Genomic DNA, 27967 nt, shown 5'->3' with positions numbered 1-27967 from the left:
TAAAATATTGTTTTCTATATGTTCAGATTTGATAGGCATCCTATAGCTTTGACAAGAAAAAGCATGATTTCCAATTGATGAAGCAGATAAGTCATCATGTGCACTAGGGGTGAATCCAGGATGTCAGTATTAATCCAAGAGAGCATTTTCATGAGCTAATGAAGAATACTTGGTGCTTGTTTTAATATGCAGCTATTAAACATGGAGAATTGATGACATGGTTAGTGTGAACTATCTCTATAGAAATATGCTTAGCACCATTCTTTATCCAGACCTGGAAAATCAGGTTTATGTTATGGGATGCAGAAGCTTTCTGGGATTTGACAATATAGAGATACCAGGAACAACTAAGAAGAAAGAAAAATGGCTTCCAGAGTTCTGTTCATCAGAACAGGCTTTTTTGGTGACACCTTTATCAACTGAAACTATCCCAATAAACCAAAGATACTTGTGAAGATGTGTGTGCTTCTGAGTTGCAGATAGGATGTGACTATCACTCAAGATGTTTCAAATGTTGACGCTGCTTTAGGAAGGTGACAGAAGACAGGGCCAGCCCACGGGTATTGCTTGCAAAGGAACTTGGGCTCTTTATTTCCTTACAATACGATTAAATAGAATCACACAGGGACATGACCAAAGGCTTCACATTTTGTGCCTCTCCTCAGTCACTCCACAGCATCAGGACTGCTTCATTCTTCGCTTATGATCTTGGTGTGAACCTCACGGCTCTTCACCCGCAGCTTGTTGACCTGGGACTCGGCGATGTCAGCCCGCTCCTCGGCTTCCTCCAGCTCGTGCTGGATCTTGCGGAACTTGGAGAGATTTGTGTTGGATTGTTCCTCCTGAGAATAAAAACGGAATTACATTAAACCCATGCTGTAATCTTTCTATGCACTGTAGACTGGCAGAGACAGAGCTTGGTATGGAGAAGTAAAATCTTACCCTTTCCAAGGTTCATGCTTACCGCTGAAATTATTTTATTAGAGATGGGCGTCTCAAAATTATCACGTCACAAATTTTGCAAAACAAACTATCTTTTTGTAAGAATCTTATTTGTGTGTTGTCTGTCTGTCTTCATGTGTGTATGCAAACCCTCTTGATGAACAGAAGAGGGTGCTGGACCCCCTGGAGCTATAGTTGCAGGTTATTAGCTGCCTGGAATGGGTGCTGGGAAGCAAATGCAGATCCTCTGGAAAAGCCACAAGTACTCTTAATGGCTGAACCATCTCTCATTCTCAACAACCAAATTATCTGACTGCATATATGCCGTGAATAAAGCAAAAGAAGAAAAAAGATCAGAAAAGCAAGAATTAAAAAAAAAAAAGCCAGATGGTTAATGCTAGCTTTTAGGGGGTGACAGCTAACTGAAATTAGTTATTCCTTATCATATTAAGCATAATTTAATAGCCATTTAAAACATGGAAATGCCCATCAAATTTTACCATAGATTATTTTGACACAAATGATTATCTTCTCTGCTTTTGATATAACGATTGATTTGATAAATGGCAGATTCTCAAATAAGGCATCTTTACATCTTGGACTTTAAGTCTCTTCACTCACTGATAGGCAAGTGCTTTGGATAAGTAAGGGTTTCAGTGTTTAGCAATGTGTCCCTGCTGTGACTACAGTCAGGGGTAAGGCTGCCCTCACTTTTCCCCTATCCTCCCTTGGACCAGTTTCGGTATGAGGGCTATGTGAGCTTTGTAATGTGAATTGGAAAGCTTTGCTTCTTTCTCATGCTCTTGCAATGCCTACATAGCTGGGGATTATCTGTTCCTTGAAACTTTGAAAGACCTATCTGCACCTGGGTCCTTTTCAACAGTAACCCTGAAGTAACATTTTAGCGCAGCTTGGTAACTCACATTCTCTTGGGGGAAAAAAGTTTCTTTGTGAACTCAGGAACTGTTTTACACATTACACTAAAAACACTGCTCCGTCTACAAGGCATTTCTCCCTTTATGTTTCTGTGGTGCTGTTTGTATTTTCTCTGGTTTCTTCATTAAACTAGCTATAAATGTATTTGCTTCATTAATTCTCCACAAGTTATCAGGTATTACTAAAATGTCATATTACAAAATAATAAACTCTAATCAACTTATTTCTTGCTTCATTGCATTACTGGTATTAATTTCTAGATTAGATATAAATGTATTGGTTTATTTTTAATTTATTTTGATTCACGCTAAAAGCCTATAAAACAATGGTTTATTAACCCTCTAAGCAATTTTGGCTGCATTCCATATATTTGTAAAAGTCACACCTTCCTTTTCATATTGTTTATAATAAATAATGATCTGGTAATCGTGCTTTTCCAATATCCATTTTAGCCCGAGTTAGTTTTTACTTTTATTTTATATTTTATGTGTGCAGATATTTTTTTTCAGCATGTATGTTTGTGAACCACTTGTCTGTCTGGTATTTATGGAGAGCAAAAGAGAGCATCAGAGCCCGGGAACTGGAGTCACGGGTGGTTGTGGGTGCTGGGGATTGAACTCAAGTCCTCTGGAAGAGTAGCCGTATTCTTAATTGCTGAGCCATCTCTCCAGTGCCCAAGGGTTATTTTTAAGTTTGCTTGTTAACAGCTAGGTGTCTAGGGATTTCTGCTTATGAATCTTATCTCTGTATCATTCTGTCCTGCCACGGCATGGGAGAATGGCCTGAATAATTTCTGTTTTTAATTTTTTTTTTATATAGTTTCCTTGGTAAGCCGGGGTTTTCCCTTAAAATCGAGCCACTGACACTAGAAACGGTGTGTGTACAAAGCTCTGGTTACAGAATCTGTAGCTTCTTAACTAAGTGAGGCAGTACACTGACTTATTCAGAAGCTTTTCCCAGTTCAAGGGCGTCTATCCTATTGTCTATCCTAAAGATACTTACTGCCTCCTCGGCTTGTCTCTTGTAAGATTTCACTTTGGCCTGGAGTTTGTCCACCAAATCTTGAAGCCTGAGAATATTTTTTCGGTCTTCTTCTGTCTGCAAGATTATAAGAACCATAGGGCACGCTATCACTGTGAGTATCTCACACGCATCTGGAGGGGGCTTAGCGGCTAAGGACCACGGCCTACCTGGTACGTAAGTTCCTTCACCCGCCTCTCGTGTTTGCGCAGACCTTTGACGGCCTCAACGTTCCGCTTCTGCTCACTCTCCACCTCGCCCTCCAGTTCTCGCACCTACAAAAGCAAAGGCTCTGAAAAATCGACCCAGTGAGAAACTGGAAACCTACGGAAGTGCAGAAGCACAGGGACACCCACCCTGGCCTCCAGTTTCTGGATCTGCTTCTTGCCGCCCTTCAGCGCCAGCTGTTCGGCCTCATCCAGACGCAGCTGCAGGTCCTTCACCGTCTGCTCCATGTTCTTCTTCATCCGCTCCAGGTGGGCGCTGGTGTCCTGCTCCTTCTTCAGCTCCTCCGCCATCATGGCGGCCTGGCGAGAGATGAGACAGAGTTGGTTAAGGGCTGACAAGGCCCAGCAGGACTCAGGATCGCTATCTCCATTTGACCCTCTGCTCACGTCAGTGATGGCTTTCTTGGCCTTCTCTTCTGCATTGCGGGCTTCCTGGACGATGTCTTCCATCTCTCCCTGGATTTGGGAAATGTCTGTCTCCAGCTTCTTCTTGGTGTTGATGAGGCTGGTGTTCTGGTTAGAAATAAGTGTTACACTTTCTTATGCTATCAAAGTACGTGGTGATAGTTCTTTCTTGAAAATCATAAGAAAGATATTGTAAGTAAAAAGAAGCTCTCTTCAACATTAAAGTATTTTGTTATATATCACAAATTATAAAGAGAAAAGTAGATATGCTGAGTCAGCACCTTCACGTGCATTAGAAGAAGGTGAAGTAGCTTTATGATTATGATTGTCATTTACCAGTCAGACTGTCCATGCACATAAATAAGATTGCAACAGATGTTTGTAGCATGACATTTCTCTACAATGAAAAATGTCAGTGTTGGCAGTAAGAATGACTAAATACACTGATACAGTAGTGTATGGTCCCCCATTACATGCTATAGAAGAGAATCAAATACAATTACTAACATAAAACAGTGAGAGATTTCTCAGTCAGTAACAAAGTAAAATTTGGCAAGAGTTAAAACCTGGCTATTAAGTGTGAAAGTACAGGCTTTTATGTGCTGAGACATTTAAGCATTTACTGCTGGGAGGTGTTTGTGCAAAACCCTACCTGGGTGTGGAGGAGCTGCACGCGCTCACTGGCATCCAGCAGCTCCTGCTCTGCAATCTTCCTGCTCCTCTCCGTCTGCTCCAGCGTGGCCCGCAGCTCCTCGATCTCAGCCTGCAGCAGGTTGGCTCTGCGCTCCACCATGGCCAGCTGCTCCTTCAGGTCCTCCTGGCCCCGGAGAGCATCATCCAGGTGCAACTGGGTGTCCTGTGCAGTGAACGATCATTGAGACACCGTGTCCTCGGGACGGGTCACACCACTCATCTGGGACCACCTCTTGGTGCCACCTACCTTGAGGATGCCCTGTGTGTTCCTGTAGTTTCTCAGGGCCTCGGCAGCCATGCGGTTGGAGTGGTTCAGCTGGATCTCCATCTCGTTGAGGTCTCCCTCCATCTTCTTCTTGATCCTAATGGCATCATTCCTGCTCCTGATCTCGGCGTCCAGCGTGCTCTGCATGGACTCCACGACCCTGATGTGGTTTCTCTTCAGCTGGTCGATCTCCTCGTCCTTCTCGGCAATCTTCCTGTCGATCTCAGACTTGACTTGGTTCAGCTCCAGCTGGATGCGCAGGATCTTCCCCTCCTCATGCTCCAGGGATGCCTTAAGGACAGCAAGAGGCGACATTAGCAAACAAGCATGCTGCAGTGTTGCCAAACACAGATGGCCCTGTGCTGTGCCCCTTTATGCGCTCTGTAGGTGGACTTAATCCTTCCCGATGCGTTGGTTATCCGGAACGCACGCAGCCTGTACCTCTGCTTCTTCTAGAGCAGCCTGAAGTTCACACTTCTCTTGTTCGACTTGTTTCTTTATTTTCTCCAGTTCATGGATGCGCTTTCCTCCTTCTGCAATCTGCTCCGTGAGGTCAGAGATCTCCTCTGTTAATAGGGTTAAAAACAAAACAAAACAAAACAAAACAAAACAAAAAACAGGAAGGGCGTGGTCAAGGCGTGACGTCGAAGAGAGTAACAGAGTTCCCTCCCAGGCTTGGGGATAGCTGAGAAAGAAAGGGCCTTACGCTGTAAATTCTTATTCTCGCGCTTGAGCGTTTCCAGATGATCCAGCGACTCCTCGTAGGCATTCTTCATTTTGAAGAGCTCCGTGCCCAGGGAGCGGGCCTCTTTCTGGGACGCCTCGAGCTCGGCGTGCGTTTCCTCATACTTCTGCTTCCACTCTGCCAGGATCTGGGAAACCAAGAGGGGTGAGCTGCTGGGGATCACAGAGAAAGGTGCGCTGAGCAGAGAGAGGATGCTTCGGGAATCACCTTGTCGAAGTTTCTCTGCTTCTTGTCCAGGGCGGCGCAGGCGGCGTTGGTCCTCTCTACGTCCAGCATGAGGTCCTCCACCTCGTTCTGCAGCCTCTGCTTCGTCTTCTCCAGGGAAGCACACTTGGCGTTCACGGCTTCCACGTGCTCCTCGGCCGCCTGCAGACGCTGAGCCAGCTTCTTCCTTGAAGATTACGGGAAGTTTCAGGAGGAAGAAACCATATCAAAAATAGGAACTATCACCACACTGGACAGTATGGAAAACTTCATACCGGTACTACTCATTGGCTCAACAAGAGTCACTAGGGTCCTTTTAGAACCAGACGTGAATACACAACAGGGAACAAGACAAATGTCACCAGCTTCATGAAGCTCACAGACAAGTGACAGAAATCAACGACAGGCATGTCTGAAATTGCTTAATAACACCCTTCAGATATGAATGCAGTGAAGAGAAATGAGACGCGGTGATCTGTGGGTGAGAACTCTAGCTATTTAGGGAAAGTCTTGCTAAGAAAACAGAGCGAACTACTAGCAGAGCTACAGGGACGGTTGTGTACAGACGGAACAGCCAGTGCAGAGGCAGCAATGAGCCTGGGGTATTTGGCAAAGAGGAGCAGGCTCTGGAATTAGCTACTATTCATTTTCCTTTGTAACCTTAACTGGGATTTTTAAGTCAGCAGTTTGGGAACATGTTCATTTTATGTGGGGACTATTACGATAGTCTAGAAGACAGAAGCGCGTCTGCAGTCACGTGGCATGGATATGTAGCTTTTTGCACATTCTTTCCCAAATGTGCTCATACTTGGCCTCCTCCAGCTCCTCCGTGCGCTGGATGGCGTCCGTCTCGTATTTGGTCCTCCACTGGGCCACCTCGCTGTTGGCCTTGGACAGCGCCCTCTGCAGCTCAGCCTTAGATTCCTGCTCTTCCTCATACTGTTCCCGCAGCAGGTCACAGTCATGGCGGGAGGACTGCAGGGCGTGGGCCAGCGCGTTCTTGGCCTATGAAGATGGACACACCTTCATTGTACTAGATATTTAAATACCTAGTCCCCTTAAAGATGGTGGAACTGGCTTCTTCTAGGGTCAACTCGTGAAACAAACTGCAGTGGTCAGCCTTAGATTAATAATCACCTTTACTTCCTCTTCTAGCTGCCTCTTTAGTTCCTCAATCTGTTGGGTAAATGCTTGCTTCCCCCTGGATAACTGAGATACCATCGCTTCCTTCTCGTCAAGCTGCCGGGAAAATTCACCTGGGAAACAGAGGAAACAGCACCACTGTTCTCTAAGTAAAGAACCAACTCTGAAACCCATTTTAGAAGCAAATTTAACTCTCAGCACCCCACGTTGAGAGTTCGGATGATTAAATGATCTACTGACATTTTCAGGCTCTGTGCAAAATCTCTAGGTTTTCTAATAAAACATGCACAGCCACCCAGAGGAATAAAGCCAGTGCAAATTTATTTTTCTCTCCTCAGAGTGAAATCGTATTTATATGACATTATGTAAATCTAGGGTTGACTGTCAAACCGAGGATCTAAAATATCTGATTCCATAGATGTGTGTGCGTGTGTTTGCGTGTGTGATTGCTACAGTATTCGTGTGAAAGGGGACGACTCTTTGAAGTTCTCTTCTTCTGCTTTCTGTGGGTTCTAAAGTTTGAACTCAACACTCCAAGCCTTTGAGGTGTTGCCCAGTGAGTCATCTTGAGGACCCTCCAAGGACAATTGAGAGATGTTGAGCCTGTGCATCGCCTCATTCACAGATTTAGTTCTTGCTGACATAAGCAAAGGGACCTGAAGAGCTGGGGACACGACTTCAAGGCTTGCTGAGCATGTGCAAGGCCCTGGGTTTGATCCCCTGCACTGCAAAATAGGAATAGCAATGTGTTGGCATGTCTCCTGGTTCCAGTGCTTCCTGTGCGGATAACTCAGGATTCTGTGTTTCTGGATCAGAGATTGGACGAGTCCTGACTTTGGACTAAGCTGAGCCTGAGCCCTCTGGTGAATCACCGCTGTTCTTAGTTGCTTATATTAGGTGCTCACATCAGCAGCTCATTCATCCTTCCCTCCCTCATCTCTATGCTCAGACAGCATTGAAGACAGAATTACCAGATTCTGTCTGCAGGCGTCCTCTCTGGGTCGTCAGGTCGTTGATCAGCCGCTGCTGTTCTTCCTCCTTTGACTTCAGTTCACTCACCTGGTCCTCCAGGGTACGGCACATCTTCTCCAGGTTTCCCTGAGAGAGAGAGAGAGAGAGAGAGAGAGAGAGAGAGAGAGAGAGAGAGAGAGAGAGATGACAAAGCTTGGTCAGAATGAAGAGCCTTTGCTGCAGCTAAGTTTCCTGAAATGAAAAACAAATTTCTTTGGACAAATGAATCAAATTATCCTACATTTAATATAATCTAGACAACGCCTTTCCTTTTACTGATAAAGCTGGATGCAATAGTAATATAAAAGTTTGAAGATGGGACTCTGATTTTATGATTCTGTAAGGGTTATATGGTCTGTTCTCTATGAAGTTATTAAAAATACTTCAGTGCTTTTACATATACTAGAACATGGTCGACAATAAAAAATATGACAGGCCCTAATTTGGAGAACACAGGTGATCTGCTGTGCTTAAGTCACTTATTAACAGAGTGACGGGCTCCTGTGCTTGGCTTCTTTTAATCCCAGGTCTTCATATGTAAAATGGAAGTACTGACAAGTACTATCATCTCTCTGGTCACGTTTCTGTATTTCTGCAAGTGACAAACGACTTAATGTATAGAAAGTGCTCGATGCAAACTGATGTATCCATATGGATTCTTGTCACTAATATCTATTTTTCAAACATGTACCTTGGCCTTAGACACTGTCTCTACATTACTAGCGAGGTCATCGATCTCCATCTTCATCTCGCTCTTCTCCTTCTCCAGCTTCTGCTTCACCCGCTGCAGGTTGTCAATCTGCTCCCCGAGCTCAGCCACGCTGTCCGCGTGCTTCTTCCTCAGGGTGGCTGCAGTGGCTTCGTGCTGCAGGGTGGCCTCCTCCAGGTCCCTGCGCATTTTCTGGAACTCAGCCTCTCTCTTCTTGTTCATCTCAATCTGGGCGGAAGTGGCTCCACCGGCTTCTTCCAGCCTCTCACTGATCTCCTCCAGTTCCCTGGAGAGGTCAGAGCGCTGCTTCTCTGCTTTGGCCCTGGAGGCCCGCTCTGCCTCGATTTCCTCCTCCAGCTCCTCGATGCGGGCCTGGGGGTGGTGCAAAGGACCAACTCAGCTTCTTGGGTCAGTCACGTTTTATCTTGATGAGTCAGACTGATGGAAGCCCTGGACTCACCTGCAACTCCTTGATCTTCTTCTGCAGTTGAATGCCGATGGCCTGCTCATCCTCAATCTTGCTCTGGAGGTTGCTCATTTCAAACTCTTTCCTTAAAGAAAAGAAGCACAACGTTGAAATTCCATCTGTCACCAACTGGAAGCAAAACCCTGAGACCTTCTTTTCTGCTTACTTTTTGAGCCTTTCATCGAGCTGCTGTTTCTCATTTTCAATGTCCATGATGGACTCCTGGGCCAACTTCAAGTCACCCTCAAGTTTTCTCTTGGCTCTTTCTAGGTCCATGCGAAGTTTCTTTTCTTGCTCCAAGGACCCTTCAAGCTATATGAATGTAGTGTTTGGATCAGAAGAAATGTGTAGTTTCCTTTAGAAGGAAATCATGCCCTTGGTAATGCACAACTTACATCATCCACTTGCTGTTCGAGTTTGATTTTGGCTTTGGTCAGGGTGTTGACTTTGTCCTCCTCTGCCTGCAGGTCATCCAGGGTCTGCTGGTGGGCTTCCTGGAGGGCTTTCTTCTCCTTGGTCAGCTTGGCGATGGTTTCGTCCAGGCCTGCCATCTCCTCCGTGAGGTTTTTCACCTTAGGAGGCAAACACGCTTTGCATTAAGTGGTATGTCTGAATGACTTTGGTTTTATTTTTACTTAATGAAAAAGAGTCATGAGCCTGCCGTGTGCACATCTCATACCTTGTTCTCCGTGGCGTGCTTCTCCTTCTCAACCTTGGCCAGTGTCAGCTCTAGGTCATCGATGTCCTTCTTCAGCTCTGAGCACTCGTCCTCCAGCTTCCTCTTCTTGGCTGTGAGCTCAGCGTTGATCTCCTCCTCGTCCTCGGCTCTCTCCGTCACCTCTTTGATTTTGGCCTCCAGCTGGATTTTGGTTTTGATCAGCTGGTCACACCTTTCCTCGGCATCAGCCAAGCCTTCAGCTTCCTGGCATTAGCAATATAGTCAAAATTAGAGAGAAAGAATAAAATATATTGTCATAATAACAGTTTAACCTGCTTGAATTAGTCTACTGGGTTTCTCATGTTTGTTTATCTATTCAAGGATTCATGTTTCATAAACTACCTACTGTGTACAATGCTTATTGTCTTTGTGGAGAAAACAAGCTATGTTGTTTTCTCTCCATTATAACAATGTGTTTTATAGTAGATTAGAACACCCATCTTTCAGAGGCTGCCATTAATTTAAAACATAACTCATAATATTGGACATCAAACACATTGGTTCCCTGATGCATTCATGAAATTAGTTTTCAAGTTGACCCTTGTGAGATGGATAGGCATGAAGTGCATAGAAATCATCTTATAAGGAGAAAGATGGGGAAGCATTTGTGCAAGGAAACTTCAAGATGTTACAAGGGCTGAATTTATTTTTCTGTGATACTGGAGGGTGGTTCTACTTTACAAATGGTTTATATAGATATATGATACACCTATACAGATGATGTGTATGATACACTTATACAGATAATATGTATGATACATTTATATATATGAAAATCATATGCTAATGCTCCTCTGCCCTTCTCTGCTGAATGCCTACGAGACTGGGGTGTGCCATGTCATAAATTCACCCGAGTGAATGGAATCTGAGTAACCATTTGGGGAGAATAGGAAGGAATAACTGAGTGCAGACTTGAAGAAAGCAGAAAGAAGGCCCCTTTGACCAAGTCAGTTTAACCCAAATGGAAGCTAGACTTGTATATTATATTCTCAGATCAGTGGGAAGATCTCTAAATGGCTGGGCCAGAAGTGAGCACTTAATAAATTTGGTGGGATAAAAACTGGGAGAAGGCATACCAGCTTAGAAGTTAACACAGGGTTGTAGGTATGGAACAAAAGGTCTCTGTCCATGGAGATGGAAGATATAACAGGCATGAGTTTTTTGGATCAATAACAAACAGTAATTCAGGTTAGAACATCATCATCCATTGGCTGTCCATATGGTAATGGGAAGACAATGGCTGTCAAGATGTTGTTCAAGGACGTTTGAAAAGAAAATAATTCTCCATATCATCTTTCTTTTAATACATTATTTGGGTTTTGTTAATGTCTTTTGAGGACTCTCTTCAAGCTGAAAAGAAGCCACAATGCCTGTAGACTGATAAAATTGTGCAGATTGGAAGAAAACAGACAGTTCTACTTCGTTGTCATGGCACTGTTCCAGGGAGGGGGGTGTTTATTGAGCAGTGAGAGAAATGTGTCTGGTTGGAGTCTTTAACCATCTCTGTACAATGAATGCCTCCCTATCAATGATACATCTCACTTATCATGGCCAGAGCACCAGCACTTCATCTTGATTAGTGATACCCAAGGGTAGAGCCCCAGCTTACAGCCTGAACTTGGAGTTGCAAGTCATTTTTTTCTTTCAACAGGGACACCATCTTTTCTTCTAGTTCTTTCCTCTTTGCCTCCGACTTGGACAGCTCGTCTTTGGTCTTCTGGAACTCCTCCTTCATGTTGGCCATCTCCTTCTCGGTCTCTGCGCTCTTCAGCAGGGGCTTGATCTTGAAGAAGAGCTTCATCCAGGGCCAGTGCTTGACGTTCATGAAGGCTCTGATGTTGTACTGGATGCAGAAGATGGACTCCCTGCAATGCAGCGGTTGCTAATTAGATACAGTGGATGATGAAACAAACATATATGTCCGGAGTGAGGCTCGGAGCTTCTGTCCCCCCTCCATCCCTCCCCCCTTTTCTTTATTTGCATTTAACCTTGCATATTATAAAAGATACATTTCATGGCAATGCTCAAGGACTCTCAGGATATATTCCATGCTGACAGAACTTAGCCTATTTATTCCTTGTTTGATCTTCTTCTCAGAACCGAGTCCTAACTGTTGCCCACCTTGAGTGTATGTTTAAAGACAGGAGATGTGAATAAACTGAAGTTTTTATACCTGCGCTCCACCATCTTCTGGTACTCCACTCTCGCCAAGAACCCTCTGCACATGGCCTGAGTCCGGGTAATGAGCTGGGCCAACTTGTCATCTCTCATCTCCTCTAGGAGCCCCAGAAGACCAGCTTTGAAAAAGACCTGTGTGCAGGCAATGTTGCAGATCAAAAATGACATACCAAGTCCAAAGGGCAAGAAGCCACGAGACTGGATTTCAAGAGGATTACCTTGGTGTGACCAAACTTATATTGAGTGTGGTCAATGTCAATAGAGCCAAGGAGCTTCTCAGAAGCCTTCTTGCTATCAATGTACTGACCCTCAGGGATGGCACTTGCATTTAACACCTTGTATCTGTTTAAAGTAAGTGTAGTTTGTAAAGATTTGACTTACAAACAATAGTCAAATTCTAAATGATTTACTTTTAAAAAATCAAAATATTTTGATAATTATTACTCTTGATTTATGGAGGAACATCATTTGCATGTTTTTCAACCTATTTGCTATATATTTTCATGCCAATGTAGCTTCCTTTATATTTACAATCTTTTTTTGGTTTTTTTTTTTTTTTTTTTTTTTTTTTTTTTTTTTTTTTTTTGGACAAGGTACATACATATAGGTTCTGTTTTAGCTGTCCTCACTATGTAGACTAGACTGGCCTCAAAGTCACAGAGCCCTGCCACCTCTGCCTCTGGAATGCATGACCCCACCCTTGCTGTTTCTTTTTTTTTTTTTTTAATCAGACTCAAGGAAGGATCACGTGCTCCTGCTCACATTTAAGAGTAGAGAACCTATGCAATAGTATGCTATCATGGCTTGATATTTTAATTTCCTTAAAGGAAGATACTGGGTCCAAGAAATCTGCTTTTTAAATTAATAAATATAGAGGCATTATTAATTAATATGAATTTATTAGAGTAATTAATTAGTACTAATTAAAGAAAGTAATTTAAGAAGAAAAAAGGGAGGTGAAACATGGGAGGAACTAGAGGGAGAAAGGGGGATAGGGAAATGGTAAAATCATATTTTAACGATAAAAATAGAGAAATATAGTAGGCGATATTTTAGATAAGGGGACTTATCCTAATGGCCTGAGGGCAAACCTTGTGTGCCCTTGGGTCCCCTTGGGTCTCGGGCACTACTGCTACTCTCTTCAACTTAACCAACTCTAGACTTAAAGAAGACCAGTGTCCTGAAGCTGCCACCCAGAAGTCATTCTTGACTCTCTAGATCAGCTTATCTGGAAGTTCTAATTAAGGAGTTGTCACCATGACATGTCCCCCTCTTATTCTGAGGAACTGGGAAAGTAACCTGCAAGAGAAAACTGAAATCAAACAGAACACGAAGGTGACCTATTTATAGCTCTAGGTAAAACATGCCACCTAGTGACTTTAGGCAACATAATTTGATCTCTCTGAACCCTGGTTCATTTGTCCAAAAACTGAGGTAGTAGCAGTTCTTATCTCAACCGTGTGATGGTGGGGGTTGAATGAGATGGAGTTGTGAAAAGGAAGCCGGGGAATGTATATCCGTGAGCCTTGATAAATCCAGTGGAAATTTTGCATATGGTGCTTAACATATAGTATCTTTTAAAAGTGTTGTGAGGTTCAGAATCTTTCATCCTTTTGTGGCTGATTAAATAGAGACATGCTTTTCACTAAAACTTGTTTTGCTTATTTACTAAACATCAAAGACAGATCATAATTGGGAGAAGCCTGACCTCTGTTTGAAGTCTGCATAGAGGATCCTGCTGGGGAACCCCTTCCTGCAGATGCGGATGCCTTCCAGCACCCCGTTACACCTGAGCTGGTGCAGGACCAGTTCGTGTTCCATGGCACCTGCAAATGCATATTGATTTCACAGTGGAATCTAGTACAGGAGATGTGACAACCATGCTCTGTGCTTTCACTCTAGAGACTCTTACCAGGAGTCTTGGTTTCATTGGGGATGATACACCTCACAAAATGAGGATGGGTGCTCCTGAGGTTGGTCATCAGCTTGTTCAAATTCTCCTGTAAGAGCAAGGAACTTTTGTCAGAATAGCAGCAGAGGAAAGAGCAGTTGGTGACATCTGCAAAAATCAGTCTGTGGCTAGTGTGTGTGTGTGTGTGTGTGTGTGTGTCTGTGTGTGTCTGTGTGTGCTCGTGCACATGTACACCACTCCTGTGGAGCTTTAGACCAATCTTGGGTATCAATCCTTAGGTATCATCCACCTGTGGATGAGACAGGGTCTCTCACTATATTAGAACTTTGCTACATAGGTCAGAGCTTGCTGGCCTGGGCTCCATTTGTCTCTGCCTCTTGTCTCACCATTAGTGGGGTTGTAGGAGCACATCGCCATGCCAGGTTTTTTTTGTGAGTTCTGAGAATCTAAACTCAGACACGTGTGACACTTACAAGACTTTACTGTCTAGGCTGCCAGCCCTGGCCCAGGAGAAGCAGCTTTCATTTAAAGAAGAAAGACTTCTATTGCTTCTGCTGAGCTGCAGACTCTTGCTCAGTCCATCTGTCTGCATTCTTGTTGGTGGGCAGGGTGTCTGTGAGGAAGCCTGATGTGTGCTTTCTTTCACTTTGTATGAACATTGTTGTTCTGTCTTCGCTGATCTCTGATCACCCAAACATGTTTATCTACTAGATCAGTAGATCTCAATCTGTGGGTTGCAAGCTTTATCGGGGGGGGGGGGTGTTACATATCAGATATTTGCATTGTTATTCATAACAGCAGCAAAACTATAGTAGCAATGAATGTAATTTATGGTTGGGGAATCACCACAGCATGAGGAACTGTATTAAACGGTGGCAGGAATAGGAAGGTTGAGAACCATTGCACTAGAGAGTGACTCTATCCTTTACTATGCTCTACTTCTTCAACAAGGAGATACAATCATGTAGAATATTTGGACCTTGGATGTTTTTTTACAGCTCCATCCATAACTTAATGACTTTTTAACTTGGTGTTGACAACTGAATGGATCAGAAGCAGCAATATTATATTAGCTTCATTGTAGGTTAGCTGCTAAATCACATGAGTCTTTCTTCTTTGTTTTGATATTGGTTTAATTTGGGCTTGCTGTCATTGTGATATTCTCAAAGATGTACCCTAGACTGTTTTCAATTTTTCAATCCTCCTGCTGCTGCCTCCCAAGGATTACAGGAGTACAACATCACAGCTTACAGGTTCCTTCATCTTATTGATATTTTCTTAATATTTCTGTACATGGCTTTGGTCCTTGTCACCCAACTAGTTTATGAATGGTGGCTCATTATCCTCTGTAAGATTTCTCAGGAGGTGCCCTTCATCCTATGAGGAAGTACCATGAAAAGTGAGATAAGGTAATGTCAGTATGATTTAAATTTCTTCCACTACAGATCAACCAAAATCATAAATGTCAACCCTTTTCTAGAATCTTCTGGAAAATGTGAGCTCATACTTCTAGAGCTAAATTCCTAAAGCAATTGGGAGGCGTTAGAGTTTGTTCTTACTCGGAACAGGGCAGACACGGTCTGGAAGGAGGACCCCTTCTTCTTAGCACCTTTCTTGGCAGCTCCACCGCTACTTGCCTCTGAAGGAGAAAAAAAAAGGATAATGTTGTTCGAATACAGTGAGTAAGCTCCCTCTCTCCGACTTCTGTGCTCTTGATGCTCAAGTCAAACTTTCCTCCATGGCATGAACTTCCTCCCATTCCACTGGCCCTCTTGAAACTTTGTTTTTTTAACTAAGTTCACATCCACTTTTCTGTGGTTCATTATCTATATGGAGTTGCTGGAAACGGCAATCACCTAACCATGAAGAGACAGGCCTTCCGATATTAATACTTGGCACAAAGTGACTCAAAATATCAGCAGAGGTTAATGCTGGAGGCAGAATTTGGTCACTATACTGTCTGAAATATCCTCAGATACTCACACTCAGTAGAGTAGGAGAAGAAGGAAAGAATTTTGGAAGTCCAGGCCTTTTTTGTTTGAGAACCTGTTAGTTCCTTTCTGGCCACTGTGATGAGGACTCTTTCAGTAGTTGGAACCACAAATTTTTAACTACAGCATAGCCTACTACTCAAGGAATTAGAGATTTGGCATGCCACACTTCTGCCTAGGCTACCTCACCAGCCTCACCATAATAGCTCAATTGTAATATCTACAGAAACTTAAGGCTTGGAAGCCTAACCTGCTTCAGCAGTTTGAGCCCCAGAGAAGAGGTAAGCCAGAGTTTTCACTGAAGACTTCTGGTACAGCCCCACCACCGTCTCATTCAGGGGGTCCTTGTTCTTGTCCAGCCAGCCAGTGATGTTGTAGTCCACGGTGCCCGCATAGTGCACCAGGGAGAAGTGGGCCTCGGCCTTGCCTTTGACCACCTTAGGCTTCTGGAAGTTGGCAGACTTTCCAAGATGCTGCTCATACAGCTTGTTCTTGAAGGAGGTGTCTGTTGCCTTGGGGAACATGCACTCCTCTTCCAGGATGGAGAAGATGCCCATCGGCTGGATTGAAGGCGAGGCAAAGCAGCAGAGTGAATACGAGCAGAAAGAACATGGGAAGAGGGCACAGAGCAGACGGGGTGGGATACCTTCTCGATGAGCTCGATGCAGGCCGCCAGGTCCATCCCGAAGTCGATGAAGGTCCACTCGATGCCTTCCTTCTTGTACTCCTCCTGCTCCAGCACGAACATGTGGTGGTTGAAAAACTGTTGCAGTTTCTCATTGGTGAAGTTGATACACAGCTGCTCCAGGCTGTTGAACTAAATAAATGGGTGTGATTATTTCTCTCCAAAATTAACTGAGCATTTTCTTTAAAATGGCTTTGAGGTGAGTGTCAACATCATTGGTCAGAAGAGTCTGTGTTGGCCATACAAAACAGGAATGTATGGAAGGTTTGAGGCATGTGGAAGTCACTGATCGTTGCCGTGTTACAGAAAGTCTTAAATCGGCACTCTTTGCTTAAATTTGCTTAAAGGCACACGTCTTTTTCCTGAGTATCTAATTAGCCTCCCTCTATTTATTCCAGTTGTCCCTATGGCTTCCAGAGCCCTCATCCATACTCTCAGTCCATAAAGAGTTGTTCCAGAGCTTGCACTGCAGGGATATCACTACGGTAGGAATTTCAAACGACTAGTGATTATTTTTTAGTGTGAAATGGAAACAATAAACAAGACCCAGTCGATCACTAAAATATAACAGCACACATGCATATCTTTAGAAACCCTACCAAACTGTCAAATGGACTAGATATTCCTAGTAGAATTAGGTGCGTTTTCTTGCTTTTCTGTATTTTCTGTTAAAGCCGAGTTTTATTGTCACAATCAAAAAGAAGATAAACTTTTAAAAGGCTCTGAGCAGGGAGATGTATTTCATGATCAAATAGAAAACTTTATTTCGTGATAATACATTAACAAGCATTAAAAGTTAATTGCATTTAATTAATGATGATTCTAAATTATTAAGCCTTTTACAGGCTTTATTATCTCCCTAGGTATTTCTCAGTGACTTCTGCACTGTATACTCTGAGCATATTATATGTGACTAAGTTCTGCTGTGCTATTTAATGTCAGCTTCCTTTATACTGTGGGATTTTTTTTAGAGCCCTTTGCTTTTCACAGTCTAAACTCCCTCTTTCCTGCAGGAAGTTGAAGGGTCTTCATTGCACACATTGTTTGTCATTTACCACAGGAAATGACTACTGGGTGCCAAGAAAACCTCCTTTGTGTCTTCATATAACAGACAGTAGAAAGGAAGTTTCCTAATACTATTCCTTCTTAGCAATCTAGTCAGAGCTCTAAAGGTGTTCCATTAGTCAGCTTGCAGCTTACATCAAAGATCTCAAAGCCTGCGATGTCCAAGACCCCGATGAAGTACTGCCTGGGCTGCTTGGTGTCCAGCTGCTGGTTGATGCGGGTGACCATCCACAGGAACATCTTCTCATACATGGCCTTGGCCAGGGCACCCACAGCGTTGGTCACCTTGAAAGATGAAAATAGAACTCCACGTTACATGAGGAAGGCTCAAGGCTTTGATGCCCTTGTGGTGGTTATTAATTTCACGCTTACCTGCTCAACAGTCTGGCCTTTGGTGACGTACTCATTGCCAACCTTGACCCTGGGGTAGCAGAGGGCTTTGAGCAGATCAGCGGAGTTCAGTCCCTGGAGATAGGCAGCCTTGTCAGCCACTAAAGGGATACAATGGTATTAGGGTGTGAAGAAACCTGTTTTCTTAAAACTTCATCTTCAAGCATATTGTGCAGCGCTTTTAGTATATTTTTAATAGTCTTGCCTATGTTCTTCCTGAGTTCAAGACCATGACTACCCCAAATGATATCTCTGCTTTACATAGCATATAATTTAAGTGCTCTATAAAGCTCAAATCTGAAATGTGAATTTGCCTTCTTAGGAAAAGTCGAAATAACACGCTAAGAACATGAGCTTCAAATGAAGCACAAAGTCAGGTAGAAGACACAGCTGGTACCTTCAGTGCCATCTGGCTCAGCCTGCTCCTCCCGCTGCTTCTGCTTGAACTTCATGTTCCCATAATGCATCACGGCTCCCGTGAGCTTATAGATGGAGACCTTTTCCTCATTCGTAAAGCCCAAAATGTCAATAGCACTCTGCCAACAAAACCACGATGATAGCTGTTAGGTTATGACCTGCTACTTAGAGCCCGTGTTCCCATTCCTCATTAGCTGGTCAAGTTGAGGAAATCACAGCAGAACTTCTGGAGGGAAAGCGGTTTTCTTAGCAGGGGTGTGGAAATGATGCTCACTTGATCAATGGAGTTAAAGGTTTATGTCTTCTCACAAAAGGAAGCTTAGGAGAAAACACTGTAAAGCTCAGACACTTGTTATTTTTGAGAAGCCGCACCTCGGCTTCATCAGAGACCTCTGCAAACTCTGAGGGGAGGAATCTTAAAACCCTGTGGGGGGGGGACAGCATCTGGGCCCAGTTAGCCAGTGTTTTCTGAACACCCTCCACTCTTTGCTGTTTCTTCTGGAGGCTCTGAATGAGTTATCTCAGTGAACCCCATCTCTGATCCTATGCAGTAGTTCTAAACATTGATCTGTGTTCGACTTACATCGGTGGCCATCAGCTCTTCCTGGTCATCGATGCTGGCCACACTGATCTCCCCTTGGCTGACAAACGGGTAATCGTACGGGTTCGTGGTGATCAGCAGCATTTCTACGTACATGAAAGAGAGCTAAGATGAGAACAATGTCTTCAACAAAGCAAGAGATTTTCAGTCTGATTCTAAGGATACTACTTGATACATGGCCGAAAGACTGATGGGCACTAAGTACCTTGAAGATGATGGCATGGTGTTCCCTGTCCTTGACAAATTTTTAAACGTCACCACGATATAATGAATGGTATGCATGTGTGAAGTTTTCAAAGAGTAAAGGAGAAGTTGCCTTATACTACCATAGTCTTTATTATAGTGACTATTTAACAATTAGAAAGGGAAGCAAACTGAGGCCTTAAAGGGAAAAGGATATAATTAAGTAAAATTTGTCTATTTTTAATGTGGGATACCATGCAACCATCTACAACACCACGCAGCAATATTAATATGGATAAAACTATGACACACTCAATAAATATATATATGTGAATTACAAAAGTGTGACCATTACTCCAGCTGGGTAAATTGTATGCACTTATCTATATATAACAATATATATTGAAGGTGAATGGGATGATGTTTATGTGGGTGTTCATAATGGTTATTCCATAGTAGAAATTGGGGATAAGTTTTCACTTTCCCTTTGATTTCTTAAGAATCTTTATAATAAGAAAATATTTTATTTTATTTATTTATTTATTTATTTATTTGGTTCTGGGGATTGAACTTGAGCTCATTTCATCGAGCTACAATTACTCCTAAAAAGTTTTTTTTTTTTTTTTCCATTAAACAAATAATAAAGCTCGAAGGAATTCAGACATGGTGCATCAAGTTGGCAATGCCCTGGCTGGTGTGGTGACTTGTGTGGGGTGGTGACTTTGAAGAGGAATTATGACATCCCTTACCAATCAGCTCTGGTTTCTTGTTGGATGTGATCTGATAAAATATATGGTAGCTTCTTTCCGCCTTAAGCTGGAAAGTGACCCGGGACTTCTCTAGCAGGTCTAGAAGAAAGCAAGCAAGGAAAGTGAGGAAGCTGCCAGGTTTGAATGTCAGGCCACTTCAGCAGTCCCGAGATCAGAACCGGGCTGCAGGTGAGCACTCACATGTCTCGATGTCAGCGGACGCCAGTTTCCCCGTAGTACCAAAGTGGATCCTGATGAATTTCCCCTTGAAAAGAAAGCTAACATGTCTACTTTGCCTTCAAGAATATCGAATCATTGAAAATGCTCAAAAACACTTAATACAGGGACAATACTGTTTTAATTTTAAACCAAGCCAGGGACTATTTATTTAAAAAAATGAAATGTCTATTTTCCATTTTACAAGTCGAGGGATTTTATCTTGGGTTTAGGAATTTATGAATATAAATATACGAGGTGAGGCTGTGTTAATCAGCTTGGATTAATTATCCCACAATGTATAAATATATTAAATCATCCATTGTGTCCCATAAATATATGCAGTTATTGTTAATTAAAATTAAAGATAAAGTATTTTACAGTAGTTGCAGCAATAATAATAATAATAAAATACTCCAGAGAGGGATCACATGTTCTTCTGACCAGAGATCTTCAAAATAAGCAAGAGAAAACCACAGTATAACATAATGTGAATAAAGATTCGAAGACTACATCAGAGACTTCCCACGGATTTGGGCCAATGGTCAGTGCCCATCACAGTGTATTAGAGACTCACAAAGCGAGAGGAGTTGTCGTTCCTCACAGTCTTGGCATTGCCGAAGGCCTCCAGCAGGGGGTTGGCACTGATGATTTGATCCTCCAGGGTCCCCTGCGAGGGAAAGATCAGACTTTGCTTATCAGGCTCAGAGATTTCTTGCCTTGGAGGCCTGCCTCCAAAATCCTGGACACTGGGACAATCACCCTCACCTGCATTTTGCCAGAAGTCGCCTCCTCCTTCTTTTTGTCCCCAGTGACTGCAATTGTTGCAAAGTACTGGATGACACGCTTGGTGTTCACCGTCTTCCCGGCCCCGGATTCTCCGCTGTCAAATCAAAATAATCAGAGGAGGCCCCACATCTAAGAGCTTCCACAGCCATGAAAAGCAATCATAAAACCCTACTTACGTGATCAAGATTGACTGATTCTCCCGGTCTGCAAAAAGAAATTGCAGGCACTTAATGTTGTTTCAAACCCACTTGTGGATGGTTAGAATGGTATAAGGGCATGAGATTTCTATTTCTCTGTTTAACAGTCTTAGTGCCTGGTGCACAGTGACCTAACAGCTTTGCCTTCTTCTCTCCCTGTACTTAGTGCACACACACACCCATTTAAACCGAGTGCAACCACTCATGTCTTCCCAGAACATTTCATTGGGGGGGGGGGGAGGGAATCCTATGATGAAGAAATTGCTTAAAAGCCTTGGTTAGAAGGGGTGCCTACATTGTGATTTTTCCAGGCACAAGGCTTCCTTTCTAATATTCTACTACTAAATCAATATCTAAAGTAGACTCTGCTGGTCCATCTCATTTTGATGACAGTTTAAGTCAGTGACACATTCATGGTGGGCCAAAGGCCAACTGCCGATGGGGATATTGGAAATGTTTTGATGCATGAGGAGTAACAAGGGGTGGAATGGTGGTCATGCTGACAGTACTCATGGCTTCATCATACTTTTAATGGAAAGCAAGAGTTGTGATGCCTCACTCAGCCTAAAGAATTCTCCAATCCATCTCCAAAGGGGTTACAAATACATCAGGTCAACCTAGCGGAGCAGAACACCATAGAGATAGAGTCTCAGTTTAATATCTCAATCCTCAATATGCCTTAAAATCTCACTGGTTGGTTCTGGCAAAGGCAGCTCCCTATCTACTGTTGATCATACTCTCTGATACTGAGGAGAAAACCACAAAGGCAAAGTTCATTCTTCTGCTTCTTGCTGTATAGAAACTGCCTGCATGTGTGGCTGTGTCTATGTGTGCACACGTACATCTGCAGACAGGTGTCTGTCTTTCCATGTTCGTAAGTCTCTCGGCAGGTAATCTTTGTCGATCCTTAAACGTTAAAGAGCTCATTGGCCACTCTGTGTTATCTCACACAAGCCCCTGAAGAAGGGGATCATCTCAAGGGGAGGGATGCCATTGATCCAAGACTTTCTCTAGAGGTCTGCAGTGGAAAATTTGGGCACACATAAAATAGCCAAGTCACTCACCCGTCAGCATGAACTGGTAGGCGTTGTCAGAGATGGAGAAGATGTGGGGCGGGGCCTCCTGGCGCTTTTTGCCTCGGTAGGCTGCCACCACCTCAGGGTTGTACACCGGCAGCCACTTGTAGGGGTTGACAGTGACACAGAAGAGGCCTGAGTAGGTCTGCATAAGAAGAGAGAGAAAAGTCCTTCTTGTCTGTGCAACTCACTTAGTTGGGTTTTAAGAAAAAGAAGGACTTTTGTGAGTACATTTCTCCCAGGCATCAGCATGGAAGCTGATTGTCTGGCAGATAGCAACATCTTTGAGGGCAATGACCAGTTCAGAGCTCCTACTGCTACCCTTGGGACTTGTCATGGTTTTCACACAGCAGGAGCAACCGTGTCTGTCTATTTCCTTTAAAGTGTGAACTATGAGAGACTTTTGTTGTTTGAAAGAAGCAGAAATGTTTTTTTTTTTTTTTTTTTTTTTTTTTGCAGAATTGAGACACTTTGAATTTATAAGAACATAAATTTGAACATAAATGTATTCAGCAATAAGAGAAGGATGGGGACTTTGGAATATTTTAAGACAACATGATAAAAGGCTATCAAAAGTGTGGGGGATAATTTGTAGATATATCGGCATTGGGAAACACTGTGAAATATTTTTTAGTTATGCAGTGACAAAGAACAAATGAACGCATGATGACTAAATGCAGGAATTTAAAGGTTGCCTGTCAACTGGTTAAGGACTGTCACTAACCAATTAAAGTGTCTATGAAGTGCAAACATGTGGTATCTATGTGGATGTTGCCCAGCTCAATATCAGCACTGGCTAAACTGTGAGAAAATATGAATACAAAATTATATTCATATGTCTATTGGATATATATTATATTCCTGGACCCTGCAAGAATGTCAGACTAAAACATAAGTGAGAGGGTATCCTTTGAGAAATTCCCAGTCAACATAGTAGATGGGGAAGTTAATGAATGACCAGGAAAAAAACATAGTCAGTGTGAGGACGGGATAAAAAGAGCAGGGCAGAACTCTCAAGGCTGCCTGGGGAGGCTGGAAAGATCACACAGATGGAAGGAACCAGGACTCAGAGACTCTGGTGTATTGGTGTCTGGGGAGATTTAATCCCTAAAATGACATTTAACCCCTAGATTTTCCATTTTTAAATGTTTCATCATGTTTATCTTCTCTTTATTGAGATAATTCTGCAGCATCATGATACAGAAGGGAAGGGAAAAGAGAGGAAAGGAAGAGAAGAAGAAAGGAAGCGAGAGGAAAGGAAGAGAGAGGAGAAGAAGGGGAGGGAGAGGAGAGGAAGAGAGAGGAGAAGAAGGGGAGGGAGAGAAAGTGAGGGGAGAAAATGGGGAGGGGAGGAAATGAAGGGAAAGGGAAAGCATTAGTATGTTTAATCAACAGATCTGTGATAAAGCTAGTGGCCAGAAGCACAATGGCCTTCCCTTGGGAGAGAAACAAGGTGTTACTTTTGGGATGTGTCTTACATTCTCAGTAACGAACCTTATAATAACTAGTAATTCCACTAGTGACTTCTAGTGTCTGAGAGACACTTAGGACACACTTGTGCCTCGGCTTTTAGGGCACATGGTGATGACACTAAAGACCCCTGGTGTGGGACACTCACGTAGATCATCCAGGCTGCGTAACGCTCTTTGAGGTTGTACAGCACAGCAGGCTCGTGCAGGTGGGTCATCATGGCCATGTCCTCGATCTTGTCATACTTGGGAGGGTTCATGGGGAAGACCTGGTCCTCTTTTACCGTCAGGGTCTGGTAAACAGGAAAGATAACTATTGGTGTCAAGTGAGTGAGGGGCCAGCCCTGCAAAAAGTAGCACAAATGTGACAGGTATAACATGGCGGAACACGTATACACACCGCTCCTGCTTCGGTTTTCACAGTCACTTTCCCTGCATCTTTGCTCTGAATGGTTCCTTTGACAAAGGACTCCTTGGGCTCCGCCACAAAGACAGATGTTTTGGCATCAAAAGGCCTATTCTGGGCCTCGATTCGCTCCTTTTCAGACTTCCGGAGGTAAGGAGCAGCCTCCCCGAAAACGGCCATCTCGGCGTCGGAACTCATGGCTGCTGCTGAACTCACAGACCCTAAAGGGGATTAAAAAAAAAATCATACAGACTGCAGTGCCTGGTAGAACAGCAGCTCATTTTCCAGTTATCACTATTTGATCTGTATGAGTATCTTCCCTGTATGCATGTACATAAGTATGCATTCATGTATGTACTGTGTGTATATATTGTATGCGGTGTGTGCATGCCTGGTGCCTCAAAAAGCCAGAAGAGACTATCAGATCCCTCGGAACTGGAGTTACAGATGGTTCTGAAGCACCATGTGGGTGGCAGGAATCTAACTCTGCAAGAGCAACAAATGCTTTTAACCGCTGAGCCATTTCTCCAGCTCCAACTAGCGGATCTTTACAGTGAAGCGATTCTCAAACTGTTAAGTTTCTACCCCTTCAGGGTTCAAAAGACCTTTTCACGGGGATCACCTGAGACCATCAGAAAACACAAATATTCGCATCACTACTCATGACAAAATTATAGTTATGAAGTAGCAATGAAATAATTCTACGATTGGGGTCACAATATGAAGAATGGTATGAACGGGTCGCAACATTAGGAAGGTTGGGAACCACTGTCAAAGCGTCTACTACAGGGGTCCCAGATGCAAATTACACTAGGCAACTTTCCTGTTACCAGGCTGCAGTTGCTGAAGCAAACATCACAAGAAGAAACATGCACGAGGTTACAGTGATGTGTGCTTAGGGCCGAGCATCCAATATCTCCCATCATCTGAGACTGGCATCCTACTTGGGAAACTAGGTTATAGGTAGAGTCATGTGGCCAAGGACTGTACAACCTTGGGTAAGTCTCTTGATCATTTTGAGCCTCAGTAACTCCATCTTTAGGACAGGGATGATAATACTAGCCCCTTATCACTTTCAAGCCCTGGGGTAGGGTGACATTTGGAAAAAAATGTTTAAAGGACTACTAAGTAATTGGAACAGGTTCAGGATATTATTTGCACAGAAAATGCCATTTGCTCTAATGTCACACACATCTTTCTGGTCACGTCAAGTAAGACCACTTCATTTCCACATATAGATATTTGGCTAAATTTACCCAAAGTAGTTTTGGAAGAGTTTTAATTGTGTTTCTCTTTGTCCCTCACCCACCCATCTCTGGACCTCCTTTTTTAAGTTGGAGGTTGGGTGAAGTTATTCTAACATGATGTCTTTGCACACTAAACCAAGTTAAACTCATGAAGGGGACAGCCCACACCCACGCCCATCCTGTGCTTCTCCATGGCAGGGCTCCCAGAGGTCTAGGCTTCCTTGTACTGAATGTGAAACCTGGCAGCTTGCTCCGTGCCACTTTGAGGTACAGGTAGGAGAGGTTACCCTGTACAGCCACTGCGGGATCAAACGCTTGGAGCTCCTTTAAACCTTCTCTCCCCCATCTCCTTCTACAGAGAGGCAGCATGCCGTCCTATAGGTCTGCTGAATTCCTCGTTTTCATATTTAAAAAAAAGTTAAACTTAGCTATGTTTCTGTGTTATGAGATGACTTTTGCCATCTTTAAAGGAACCATTGTTCTGAGTACTTCCTTGCTTTTTTGTTAGAGGTTTGTTGACTAACTGAATTCTTTTCTACCAAGGAGATTTTAATGGGGATTTCTTTTCTTGCAGAGACAAGACAAACAAACAAAACAAAGCAAAATAACAAAACAAAACAAAAAACCAACCTTTCAGAGTTGATTTTGCTCACATGGCAGGAATAAAAGTCCTCCTTCCCTCCCCAGCATCTTTCCTTAAATGCTATTGTTAGTATTTCCTGAGACAGGCACTTTCTCAAAGGATGCTACCTGAAGTGGAGCCAGCCACCCCAGAGGCTCTCCATCACACCTCCAGGGACTGGTTAGTTCAACCCTTACCTTACTGGCAAATGAGACGGTGCAGCTGGGAAGTAAGAGGGTCCTGTATGAGAAAGGAGCAAGGCACTTGATTAGTTGAGAAGTAAATCTCACTCGCTACAGAAAGTTGGAGGCACCAGAATTCACAGATGTGCAAAGCAGAGAAGCTGCAGCCCCGGCAGTGGCCAGAGTCCTGCTCCCACCTACCTTGGAGCTTTTTAAAGCAGGACGAGTCAGCCTTGTTCGGGACTCTTTTATATGGCTAGCTATGGAAACAATGCGACGGCCTCTTCTTTCTTAAGTCAAAAGGAATTGTCTGGCAAAAACCCTCTTGGCAATGGAGCGTCTCTGCATAATTCTCATTCATATTAAGAATGGTTGGATATAATTAGAAATATTTTTCTTATTGAGTATGTGGATAAATCTCCTATGGATAATTTGAGAAGATGATCCGAAAGGAAGGTTTGGGCTGGTGGATGAAGACAGTGGCCAGCCAGCAGGATACCTGGCTGCCATCGGAATGTCTTTTTTGGAGTCGCCAGGCATGCCATTCAGAGCCCTGCATCGCTCTCAAATATTACCCCTATTAAGTTATATCAGTAAAATATACTTATTTTAATTTCACAAGGCTTAATTTTCACCTGTTAATCCTTTTTTTTCCAGCCCAGCAAAATTAAGTTGCATGCCTCCAACAATTGAAGCAGAGAGAAAATATTCTCTTTGTCTTCCTAACATTCCCAGAATTTCCTGGCTTTTATTTAAAATAATAATAATAAAACAACTGCCTTGGCCAAGCTATTTCTCGGTATAGTAGCATGCCATTCCCTGTTCTCCTCACTGGCATGTATGCAAGGAAAACTAAGTCAAATATTTCCTAGTTGTAAAAGGTGATTTTTAAGAATACTTCCCAGTGTTTTTTTATATCCTAGTACATCAAGAAAAACAATGACAATGGGAGTGTAATACACTAGAGGATTATGGGAGAGATTTGATTTGTCTGTTTCGACATAAATGACGTCATGGGAAGGCTCTTTATCTTTTCACACCTTCTTTTGTTAATAAAATATAACAAATATAATATCGACCATATTAAGAAAAATATTGAATACTGAATTATCTTGAGCTTCTAACTAATATCCTTTTTATGGAGAAATTTGAGGTAGATCTCACACATAAAAAAAAGTGCATATCTCAATTCCTGCTCAAAAGAGGACACTTTTCTAACCAAAAGTTTTTAAGGGACAGTTTCTGAATTCTTCATCATCAGCATCATGGAGATGCTTGCACATGAAGAGAGTGAAGGGAGTTAAAACAATGCATGGAGACCTGGCCAGGCTCCTCTTCTGCCTTCACTAACGAGCTATAACATTGAATTTTCTCGGATAATGGAAGTAGAATGTTGACCCATTTGATCTCTTTTACATATCATATACTTCAAGACTTGATGAAGCCATAATTTAAAAAAAAAATCTGTGTGCTAATAAAGTCCTTAGTTGCTAAGTTGGTCAAAGGGCACATTAGTCACAGACACAGAGAAGTGCCTGATATAGTCAAAGCTGAATCTTTGGAGCTTTCAGTCTCAGCTAGCACCCAGGATCCCAGGTCCTCCCTCCAGCACCTTTCCTTCAGCTGGTGCCTTCTGGGCATTGTGCCCTGCCCCAGGCATTCTGGAACATCAGCTTTCCAACAATTACAGGGGTCTCTTGACAACAGCAGGTCCCATCACACTTCCAGTTGGCTGCAGAAGCCCTTCCTGGTTCCACTGAACACATGGCCAAAGACACCATTGTGCTCGCCTCCCGTGGAGATAAAGAGAACACAGCCAAACTCTAGCAAAGCCCAGGCTATTCTCAAGGGACCCTTGTTATAGCTAAGGGCTGCCTCAAGGTCATGTCCCACCTGCTCCTCTAACACTGAGTGGATCAACATTCCATCCTGCATCTGTAAACGTTTTAAAGGCTGGGACACATGAGCACTTACTTCTGCTTTGGTGAGCTATGTTTCAGGTTTCCATTAGACAGTATGAGTGTCCAATCTGATATTTTGGTATTCACTTATTTCTTCTCCCCATGAATGGCTTCCTTAAGCCTTATTAAATATGTCTTGTTCTGTGC

General features: G+C 43.2%; 1 protein-coding gene and 1 long non-coding RNA gene across 3 annotated transcripts in view; one reads left to right on the top strand and one right to left on the bottom strand.

Annotated features, from left to right (window-relative positions):
- LOC308426527 overlaps positions 1 to 27967 on the top strand; it is a 43744-nt gene that overhangs the window by 1006 nt on the left and 14771 nt on the right. The gene's annotated exons all lie outside the window — the stretch shown is intronic.
- LOC308425706 (myosin-2-like) lies at positions 564 to 26030 on the bottom strand. The gene is made up of 39 exons (XM_080923161.1): positions 25875 to 26030; positions 23803 to 24029; positions 23552 to 23695; positions 21922 to 22078; positions 20837 to 20864; positions 20640 to 20754; positions 20449 to 20541; positions 19857 to 19920; positions 19656 to 19754; positions 18706 to 18809; positions 18103 to 18241; positions 17688 to 17806; positions 17451 to 17600; positions 16212 to 16382; positions 15816 to 16125; positions 15134 to 15213; positions 13575 to 13662; positions 13371 to 13488; positions 11881 to 12004; positions 11658 to 11794; positions 11094 to 11349; positions 9446 to 9688; positions 9162 to 9338; positions 8933 to 9078; positions 8761 to 8851; positions 8283 to 8672; positions 7552 to 7678; positions 6575 to 6693; positions 6246 to 6442; positions 5441 to 5624; positions 5195 to 5360; positions 4930 to 5054; positions 4471 to 4779; positions 4183 to 4386; positions 3513 to 3638; positions 3255 to 3425; positions 3069 to 3173; positions 2881 to 2976; positions 564 to 842 (listed from the first exon to the last, which is right to left on the bottom strand). The coding sequence occupies exons 2-39, from the start codon at positions 24004 to 24006 to the stop codon at positions 690 to 692; spliced, it is 5829 nt and encodes a 1942-aa protein (XP_080779287.1). The 5' UTR covers positions 24007 to 24029; positions 25875 to 26030; the 3' UTR covers positions 564 to 689.

Source organism: Micromys minutus, assembly GCF_963924665.1.
Source record: "Micromys minutus genome assembly, chromosome: 10".
In the NCBI taxonomy this organism is placed as follows: domain Eukaryota; kingdom Metazoa; phylum Chordata; class Mammalia; order Rodentia; family Muridae; genus Micromys; species Micromys minutus.
Note: the sequence above shows the minus strand (reverse complement) of the source record. Positions and strands in the feature narration are given on the sequence as shown.